Below are 11,554 nucleotides of genomic sequence, written 5' to 3'. Positions count from 1 at the left end.
CTGAAACAGTCAAAGGGTTAAGGACGTTTGTGCAAACATTTGTGGAGGAACATCAAGCTAACCCTCTCCCCTCCTCCCATACACCAACAAGAGTCTTCAATAAAGGTAAGAGTGATATTATTGTTTTATACTCAATTTCTTATTCTTTTCTGTGTGTAAATCTATATTTAATCTATAAACAATTTTTGTAAATATTTTTGGGTATCTGGAACGAATTAATTGGATTTACATTATTTATTATGGGAAAAATGAATTCGGAAGTCGTCAGAATTAGGTTTAGTCACTCTCTCTGGAACGGATTAATTACAATAACTGGGGGTCCACTGTACCTGGAAAGTACTCAAGGGCCTGGTCCCAAATCTGCACACTACCATAACATACTGGAGTGAGAGATATGGGTGGAAGTGTAAAATAAACCCAGTGAGGAGCAGGGGTGCAGTGGGGACAATAAGGGAATACTTTATCAACATCCGGGATATGTGGGGCAGCGGGCCTCCAGCAGCAACAGCCTGGTTGACCAGGCAAGCACCAGACGAGCCTGGCCTAAGGCTGGGCTCCAAGAGCAGCTAAACTCTCAAAACTCTTCAGAGGTATATCAAACGTAGAGAATAGAAGACAAGAATGAAGAACATGAGCTTGAACGACCATGTTGACTCTGTAAGATCTATGTGAATCTCTGCATACTGTTGGTCAAGTTACAGACTTTTTTATTAAAAAGGACCATAATTCATATAGAAACATTGCTGTTAAGCATGCTCTAGAGCAGGCACTTGGGCCTCATCCTGTCTCTGCTGTATAAAAACTGAATGAATGATTGGTCATGATTTACAGTGTCCCAATAATTGAATCCAACCTAGTAAAAACCCATAAAACAGAACAGGGGGTGTTGTGAAGAACCTCATCTGTTCTCAGGAAAATCAGCAAATACCAAATATTTCCGCTACTTTGAAGCTGATTTCAAGCTGTACTTCTGATCCTAGAAAAAAAAAAAAAAAAATTGCTATTTCAGCAGTATGTCTTCCATTACCAAATGACACTAAGAAACAGTCATTAAAATAAAAAATATCCTAGAAAACACTTCAAAGCTGCTATTTTAAACCAAAAAAAAAAATAAATAAAGAATTTTCCTTTACCCATCCTGCATCACACAGTGTGTAATGAGAGGAAAAAAACTGAGACTGATTTTCGATTAAAACAGCGACTTTACAGTGTTTTTTCGTATGTTTTTTATAGTTGAATTTGCGATTTCTTTGTCTCATTTGATAGAATGGAAGACATATTACAGAAATAGAGATGATTTTGATTGGTTTTAGTATTGGAAATGGCTTGAAACTGAGCTCAAAGTAGCAGAAATGTTAAATTTTTGCCGATGTTCAAGAGTAAACAAATACCTCACACGTCTAATACACGTCAGCTGGTGGGTCTAATATACGTTCACAAATGTGTTGATGATATTTATACAATTATTACAATATTGCATAACAGTAAATCTTCTATTTTTTGGTTTGAATAAAAATTCATTATGTGAATAAAAAATAAAAATGGAATTCATTTGTAAAGCCTCAAAACATAACTAATGAACAGAGGAAATGTTAGTTTAGTGCCAGGAATACCTACATTGTTTATTCTGGACCCTATTTTGAAATTGGAATATTCTGAACTTTACATTAAATTGGCCAAATTACCAATTTCCAATCACATTATTTTGTAGTTGAAACAGTTGACTGGGCGATTTCTTGTGCTCAATCGATAGAATATAAATAATGCTACTGAAATAGTTAAGAATTTGGAATAGTGTAATTGGCCTAAAATTGGAGTCAAAGTTGGCAAAATCGCCGATTCGTAAATATTACTGACATATCAAAATTCGCGAGAGAATAATTTCATCAATTTTCCATCAAATTTCGTACTTTTTGTTTTATTACCCTCAGAAAAAGATTTTCTATCATTTCATATGAAAAAATAATTTTTTTATTTTTTGAAAATTCTTGGACCCTGGTGCACACTTTGAAATTTGGCCTCTGGACCCTGAAAGGGTTAATGTTATGCCTTTTTAATAAGTTTTAATTCAGTGTATAAAATGCAGATATAAATTGAGCAATTAGACAAGTTTTTGGTAAAATAAACGTAACTCTGCTTTTGACTAGGATTCTATGTTGCACGCTGTGAAATGCCATCTGGCACCCCCTGGGGGTGTGTAGACCCCAGATTGGCAACCCCTGACCTAGAGAAAAATGAAATTTGCTTAATGTATTTTCCACTTAAAACAATCTGTCTGGTCCCTATCTATGTGATCAACTCTTTCACTGTCTATCTACTTCATTGAAGCCAAGATCCCTGATGTACCTCTATGTCATGAGCTCAGCTCACTCAGATAAGCAGCGAGGTAAATTTTGGCCTAGATACAAGAGAATGGATATGTGTGGCATGTGTGTACAGTATAAAAAAAAATCCTGCTGCATGCAATGCAGAAAATACCTCAGTCACTATTTTAAATCATACACACGGTCAGTTTTATTTTTCCCATCATACATGGGAAAAATAAAACTGACCGTGTGTATGATTTAAAATGGCGACCGAGGTATTTTCTTGGATTTTTGTTATGGTTTTATTGGCTGTTTCTTGGTATCATTTGATAGAATGGAAGAAATACTATTGAAGCAGAGTAAGTACCTTGAAACTGAATTCAAAGTAGCGGAAGTATTCGATTTTTGCCAATATTCCAAAAGACGGGTAAGGCCTCCTTACAACCCTCAGTCTGTTTTATGGAGTTTTAACAGGACTGATTCAATTATTAGGATGCTGTAAACCATGACCAATCTTTCCAAGAAATAGAGTAAATCTTCTATTTTTGTGTGAACAACAATTCAAAATGGAATGCATATGTAATATAGGAGAGGCCTGGGGATGTGATTAATAAATAAAGAAAATGTTTTAGTGTCAGGAATGTATACATTGTTTATGGACTAATGCTAAACTGGCACTTTTTTTAATTTTGTGTAAAACTGGCCAAATTACCAATTTCTGTGCACTTTATAGGGTATGCCTTCTGTTCTATTGCTTGAGCACACGCTCAAGCAATAGAACAGAAGGCATACTAGTGAAATAGCTAGAATTTGATTGAGTGGAACAATGGAATTGACTGGAATTGGGTGAAATTGCCAATGTGTAAATTGTGCAGAGATCACAATGTATGTTGTTAGCTCCAGAAAAAGGTTCTCTATTATTTCAGAAGAAAAATTAACTTTTTAATTAAAAAAAGTGAACACAGAGCAATATTAATTTCAGGGGTCTGGACACTGAAATGGGTAAGTGGGGACTGACTATGCTCTGTGACCATCACTTTCAAATGTGTGAATCTGGGTTTTGTGACAACATACCACTCTTCAATGTCTGTAAACACTGGCAGTGGAAATATTTTTTCAGAGGCTTTTGTAATTGTCATATTTTATGAGTCACCAATTCACCTGAGATAAACTTTAAAATGATGTATGGAAAAGAAGAGAAGTTCCTATTTAGTGTAGATTTATCAGTCAGTGGATATAGGCTAAGTCCACAATAAAGATTATAAAACTAATAATCATGCTTACAGTACCAGTACTAATGTTTTTTGTGGTATCCTATTTTGATTGCACTAAAGATCAGTTTCTTAAGAGTTCTTACTGTCATCCAATAAAATTAATATTTTTTATCTGAGCTGTAGTGTCTACGTGCCTCTGGCAAGACAGTGCTAAAGTGAATGATGGTTAAAGTGTTTCTTTTTCAGGTTACCCTACCTTCGTGGAAGACAGCCAGTTAAACAAAAACTCGTATTTTAACACTTTAGTCATCAATTACCAAACATTATTATTTTAGATTTTGTTTATTAGTTATAGACTCATTACCCAGAGGTCTCAATAACTGCACAGTACCAACAATATTTAAATTATCTTAATACTTTTTCTAAAGGCTAAACTGAATATTTCATCACATTTGTGACACTGCATTCACAACTATCTGGTATTGTTTTGTTAAAATATTCTTTGAAGAATCGATGGTGGTGGTTCATTACTCAGAAAACAACACTATCTTGAAACTCAGGTCTTAACTGAATTATGACACGTTAACTAGTTAATTAAGCACCTTCAGGTTTGCCAGAGTTATGTTTAATATGAGCTAACCAGTAAAATGATAATATAAAACATCGAACATGCACATCAAACACTTGTGTGTGCACACATTTCCAGTGAATAATATACTAATCTATACATTAACAAAAACATAAGACTTACTGTTATAGTTGGAATTAAGGGTGTTGATGCAGGCAATGAAACCTGGGGCTGTAATCTTCGTAATTGTTCACTAGTAAGACCAGACAATAGTGCTTGCATATTAGAAGAACCAGTGTAAGCAGATGCTGCAGCCACAGCTGCTGCTTGACCATTGACCAGAGTGGCCCATTGAGAGTATAAGGAGTTCAGAGAATTAATATTATTGAGGGAGTTGGTCAATGATGCCAGAGAGCCAGAGGTGCCTGCAACTGAAACAGCCACTGAAGATGCTGATGATGTGTGGCTAGAGGCAGTTGTGGCAGATACTGATGGAGGCTTACTGGCAATAGGGGTGAGGGTTGTAGATGATGATGGTGATGCCAATGACGTCTGAGTTGTCCCACCTGGTGATCCCCCAGGAGGTCTTTGTGTCCATATCCCCCCTGGTTTTGTGCCATGGCTTGCAACTTTCATTGGTTCTGCCGTTTTCTGAGGCCACCAATCCTCAAATTGAGTGTCTTTTGGGAAATACTGTTGCACATCCTCTAAACTAACCACTGCACAAGTATCACTGGCAAATAATTCGTTTCTTATTCCTTGAACTTTACAACAAAATTTGAGGTATGCAAGTTCCCAATTATCAACTTTTTCTGCCTTTAACTTAAGTGTGTCTGTTTCACCTTCAAAATAAAATAGAGGTACATACTTTTCACTATTTTTTACAGTATACGGCACAACACTTTCACCATTTATTCTCACAAACCCACAATATTCACTTTGTTCAGGAGATTTTTGCACCAATTTCTTAAAGCATGTATCTAGGAACTTGTAAAAGCACCGTGCATCCTGTAATCTCACTACTAAATCTTTGGTTGTAAAAAGATCTCGCCCAAACTGAAACTCACAATGTTTCATATTTATCTCGTTTAGTAATTTTGCCTCCGCCTCCGTTATAAAGTAACTTCTTACATGGATGCATGTAGTTATCTCATGAGGGAGGTAGCTCAAATATTTGTTAAGCAATTTTGTTTCCACCATCCTTACAGCACAATATTTGTCCTCCCGTCTGAATACATAAGGGATATGCGCATTATGAATGGTGGACCAACCAAATCGTCCTCTTACACTTTCCTCATCAATGGTCCCTTTCTTTTTTTCATCCAACTTCTTGGGAAGAATTGAGTCGTCACTTCCCAGTTCCTTATTTTTATCACGATTGAAATAAAATGTGATCATCTGTTGTCCACCAGCTCGTTGCAGTGCCTGTAATGTACGAAGATATTTGTTATAAGGTTGATTACTAGCTCTGATTTGAGAAGATATAAACATGTATCTGTATATCAGTGCTACACTAAAATAAAACTACCCATGTTTAATGTATACAGGCTAAAATGGTTGTGGTTATAAAAAAAATATGTTAACAGATAATGGATGAAAACAATGATAATCTATAATTATTGAAAGAATTAGAAGACAAGCTTAAAGTGGGACAGTCACTCCTGAAGACATACTTTAGTTTACATTGGTGTATAACAAATATGTAATGATATATATTCAAAAGCTAATGGCAAAGCAAATGGTGTGGAAATTTATTTAAATACAAAGGATCCTCCCTTTTCATCATTAATCCGTTTCAGACACCCAAAAGTATTAATGAAAAAAAAATTTTTTTAGCTTAAATATAGATTTACATGCAGAAAAGAATGACAAATAAATATAAAGCACTAATAAAATGTATAAATGAACATTTAACATCACACTTACCTTTACTGAAGACTCTTGTTGGCGTATGGCAGACGGGGCAGAGGGAAGAGGGAGGCGAGTTTATTGTTGGAGACAGGACAATATGCTTCAATATGACACTAATATCAACTCTACGGCTTATTTACCTAACACAATTCACCTAATATGACATAATAAATAACATTAATAACATAGAAACATGACATATACTCTAGAATTAATAAAATATGTCATTATGTATGTCACGAGTGGTGTCGTTGTTGTTGTTGGGTGTACGTACAAGGGCCACTGAGAGCATAAGCCGTGCATAGTGGCGGCAGCAGAGGCGGCGGTGTTGTCAGTAGCCCTATATAACCCCAACAACATTGGAGGAGTTAGGATCGTGCTGTCCTTTTTCTATCGATTAATCGCTTAATTAACTTACTTGCTACACTGTTAATGCTACACTTTATCGCTGGCTGGCACTATAGCCTTTATCGACTCGTGCTGCTTTAATATCATACATATCGTAGAATCACTGAAGAAGGCACATTCTCCCCTCTCTTCCTCCTCCACTTTGATACTTTGCTATGATTTTTTTCCATTAATTCTATCGTGTTCCTCGCTTTCTTTACCAAAGGACTGGCACTAGGAGCTTTCTTTGGGCCAATGGTGGCTTATTTAGCAGTCACACACAATAAACAGGTGCCAAAAACAATGGATTTTTACGAAATGTTTCGTATGACCTCACAGGACATGTTCACTCACCGAGAAACAACATGACACTGTCTGAGAATGTGTGTGGGAGGTGGCTTTGTGCACACACTGGGCACTGGACAGGTTCTGTACCATCAACGAAAACGGAGGCAATATTTTGATGAAAAAAGTCGGCGAAAACTGCAACAGGCGAGATAACAAAGATCAACGAAAAGGGAGGGTCCACTGTATTTCAGTAAAGCCACTAACAAATCTAATCAATTGCCTGGAATCTACAGGGATACCAAAGATTATTATTCAGACTTAACAGAAATGCATAAATTGACTTGCAAGCCCCAAACGAGCCTAGCCCATGGCCGGGTTCCGAGAGTAGTTAAACTCTCGAAATTCTTTAACCCTTTGACTGTTTCAGGCCCCTTTCTGAAACTGTCATTCTATGTCGCTCAATTTTTGAAAAAAAAAAAAAAATATTTTTTTCTTATGAAATGATAGAGAATCTTTTCCCGATGGTAATGACATCAAAAGTTCGAAATTTGGTCGAAAACTCGTGGAATTATGCTCCCGCGAAGTTAGCGGTCTCGGCGACATATGCGTATCGGCGATTTCGCCGACTTTGAGCCCTATTTTCAGCCAATTCCATTGTTCCAGTTGACCAAACTCATAGCTATTTCTTTAGAACTCCATTTTATCTATCAGCTGAGTACAAGAAACCTCCCATTTACTAATTTGGACTACCCAATATGGTGGTCAGAAATTGGCAATTTGGCCAATTTCACGCAAACTAAAACAGATGCCAATTTCAAAATAGGGTCCAGAATAAACAAGGTAGACATTCGTGGCACTAAAATAACATATGCTCTGTTCATTAGTCACATCTCTAGGCCCCTCTTATATTATTATTGCTTTCTATTTTGATTTTTTATTCATACGAAAAAATACAAAATTTACTTTTATGCAGACTACTGCATTATTGTAAAAATGGTATAAATAATATCAGTGCACTAGTGAAAGAATATTAGACTCCCCAGTTGACGTGTATTGGACGTGTGGTTTGATTTATTTACTCCTGAACATTGGTAAAAATCGAACATTTCCGCTACTTTGAGCTCAGTTTCAAAGTCGTTTTCATCGTCAAAGTAATGAAAATCATCTCTATTTCTGTAATATGTTTTCCATTTTATCACCTAAGACCATGAAAACGCGAATACAATGATAAATACTATACGAAAATACACCTCAAAGTCGACGTTTTATTCCAAAAAAATGATCAGAGTTTTTTTTTTCTCATTACGCAATGTGTGCTGCAGGATTTTTTTTATATGGTGCACACTGACCACACAGACCCATTCTCTCACACGTGGGCCTACCAGCTTTCTCCCGCTTGATTTGAAGCCGCTAGAATTATTGAGTATATATACGTCAGAAACATTGGCTCGTAAGACGTATTTATACGTCGAAAACAGTCAAAGGGTTAAAGGTATAGCAAAGGTAAAGGTACCTTAATGTACCGAGGCGAGAGATACGAGGCGAAAATGTAGAATAAGCCCAGCAAAAAGCAGGAGTTCCATAGGCAAAATTAGAGAATTAATTACTTATTTGTAACACTAGGAGCAGAGTGAGGCTTGTGGTGTATCTTAAAAAATTTTTTCATCCTATAACTTTAAACTTTCCAATGGCTATAATACTTTCATACTCTCAATGTATTCCATTAGTCTAGCATTCTGCTAAGACTTTTTTTAGCATCCCTTCACCTCCACTGTTTTCTCAATTTACAACTGTGGCCATTCGATATCCCTGTTGTAGGTACTAAGGAACCATTATCTAATCTTTCATCAAAATATCGACTTGGATGACAGCCAATAAACTTACACTTAACACTGACAAAACCTACTATATTATGTTTGGTAGCAGAGCAGGATATGCACAAATTAACATTAAGATCGACAACACTCTAATTACCAGACATAATGAGGGCAAATTCCTAGGCCTATACCTTGACAACAACCTGAATTTCACCACCCATATCCAACACACAACCAAAAAAGTATCCAAAACAGTTGGGATCCTCTCCAAGATACGATACTACGTGCCGCAAAATGCCCTTCTCACACTATACCACTCACTTATTTATCCATACCTCACCTATGCTATTTGTGCTTGGGGATCAACTGCAGCAACACACCTAAAGCCAATAATAACCCAACAAAAAGCTGCAGTAAGAATAATCACTAAATCCCATCCCTGGCAACACACCCCCCCACTCTTCATAGATCTAAACTTACTCCCTGTTCAGTACATCCACACTTACTACTGTGCAATCTACATCTACAGGACCTTAAACTCCAATATCAACCTTGACCTAAAATGCTTTCTTGATAGTTGTGACAGAACCCACAGGCATAACACCAGACACAAACATCTCTACGACATTCCCCATGTCCGACTAAACCTTTACAAAAATTCAATGCATGTCAAAGGCCCTAAAATCTGGAACACCCTACCTGAGAACTCTAGAACTGCAGACACATTCATCACCTTCAAAACTACCATTAGAAAACACCTTATCTCCCTGATAAACCCCATCAACTAACTACACGAATACCACCTGGTGGTTCACACTTACACTCACTCACCCATTTGACCATAAACAGAAATATTAATCTCAATCTTAAAATAATGAATCCTATGATACTCCAATACTGAAACTATGTACTGTGCCAAAACAAAAGCATTCACATTGCTAAACTCACAAACTAGTATTTAGTCACTTAGCCATAATACCAACTTACCTCATAATTTGTAATATTTTAAAATAAAGAATTAAACTAAGTCTGCCCGAAATGCCTAGCCATGCTAGGCGTTCTAGTGGTACACTCTGTAATCATTATTTAACTACATGTAAACCACACAACAACCAAATTCTGTAAATTCAACATTGTAATCTTTATAGAGAATAAACTTTAAATTTGAATTTGAATTGTATGACCTCAGCCAGTGTGGGTATTCTTGAAGAGTTATATAAGGCTCCATCCTGCCACTTCAACTCCATATTATAACCATTTTTGTTAACTCTGGGAACCATTTTGAAGTTCTTCATTGGACCTTTTTCTAATTTGTCTTTTTTTTTTAATGTGAGCACTACACCACCAATGCATATTTCAGTTCAGCCCTAATATATGCTATAGAGAGCTTTTCCTTGAGCATTTCTCCTTCTATATACTGTATTTTCAGCTATTTTTAACCCCTTGACTGTCGCAACCCCAATCCTGAGGCGTCTCCTGGTGTCGCAAAATTTAAAAAAAAAAATTATTTTTTCTTTATGAAATGATAGAGAATCTTTTCCTGATTGTAATGACACCAAAAAAAACTAAATTTGATGGAAAACTGATGGAATTATGCTCTCGCGAAGTTAGTGACCTTGGCGATATTTACAAGTTGGCGATTTCGCCCACTTTGAGCCCTATTTTCGGCTAATTCCGTTGTTCCAGTCAACCAAACTCATAGCTATTTCTTTAGAACTCCATTTTTTCTATCGATTGAGTACAAGAAACTGCCCACTTACTGATTTCAACTACCCAATAATGTGGTCAGAAATTTGCAATTTGGCCAATTTCACGAAAATTAAAAAATATGACAATTTCAAAATAAGGTCCAGAATGAACAATGCAGACATTCCTGGCTCTAAAATAACATTTTCTTTGTTCATCAATCATGTCTCCAGGCCCCTCTGATATTACTCTCGCTTTCTATTTTGAATTTTTATTCAAACAAAAAATAGAAGACTTAATATTATGCAGACTACTGCAATACTGTAATAATTGTATAAATAACATCAACCCATTCATGACTGCATATTAGAATGGCTAGTTGGACATTTATTGGACAATGACATCATTTGTTTACTTTTGAACATTGGCAAAAATCAAACATTTCCCCTACTTTGAGCTCCATTTCCAGGTTCTTTTTATAATAAAATCAATCAAAATCACCTCTATTTCTATAATATGTTTTCCATTCTATCAAATGAGACCAAGAAAACGAGAATACAACCATAATACTATACAAAAATAGACCACAAAGTTGCCATTTTAATTAAAAAAAAAAAAAAAGTCGGAGTTTTTTTTTCTCATTATGCACTGCATGCTCCAGGATTTTTTTTATATGGTGCACACTGGCCACACAGACCCATTCTCTCACATGTGGGCCTATCAGCTTTCTCCTGCTTGATTTGAAGCCGCTAGAATTTATGAGTATATATACGTCAAACACGGTACCTCGTAAGACATATATATACGGCCGCGACAGTCAAAGGGTTAATCTGGCCAGTGTAAGATGTACATGACTATTTCATAATCATGATCTTCCAATGACAATTTTTTAATAATAACTCTTAGGTCCATCCCTCTCTTCATACTTCCAATATTTTATCACAAGACTATATTCTTTACATGGACTGATTTACATCTGTTTCCATTACATGACACTTGTCTACATGAAATTCAGCTATTTTATAAGGCTCTTTTTTTTTCAAATACAACTCAAAAAGTACATCCAAAACTGAGTAGCACATACCACAAAGACCTTGTCATGTGCAATTAAATTTGTGATGCACTTTTTCAATTACATTTACAAAAGATCCCACTATAGGAGCTTCATAAGAGCTGGCTGAATCCAAATCATTCTATACCAGTGATACACCATTTTTATAATTTATTTTACCTACTGCATCTGCATCATTCTCGGCCAGAGTTCTTTATTCCTTCTAGTAAGCGAGTTATATGAATTAAAAAACACTACTGAGGTAAGTATAGAACTGTGGTATCGCTTAGGCGACTTTCCCACGTAAGGATTTTTTTTTCCTCTTT

The 11,554-nt window shown here is 36.1% G+C and overlaps 1 protein-coding gene across 2 annotated transcripts in view; it reads right to left on the bottom strand.

Annotated features, from left to right (window-relative positions):
* The window catches only part of LOC128704235 (uncharacterized), an 87,106-nt gene that overhangs the window by 41,026 nt on the left and 34,526 nt on the right, over positions 1–11,554 (bottom strand). For both annotated transcript variants that reach the window (XM_053799276.2, XM_053799275.2), the window contains one exon: positions 4,272–5,513. In XM_053799276.2, coding sequence (XP_053655251.1) covers positions 4,272–5,513 — 1,242 coding nt within the window. The remainder of the gene's footprint in view (positions 1–4,271; positions 5,514–11,554) is intronic.

This window comes from Cherax quadricarinatus, chromosome 84 (assembly GCF_038502225.1).
Source record: "Cherax quadricarinatus isolate ZL_2023a chromosome 84, ASM3850222v1, whole genome shotgun sequence".
NCBI classification, from domain to species: domain Eukaryota; kingdom Metazoa; phylum Arthropoda; class Malacostraca; order Decapoda; family Parastacidae; genus Cherax; species Cherax quadricarinatus.
Note: the sequence above shows the minus strand (reverse complement) of the source record. Positions and strands in the feature narration are given on the sequence as shown.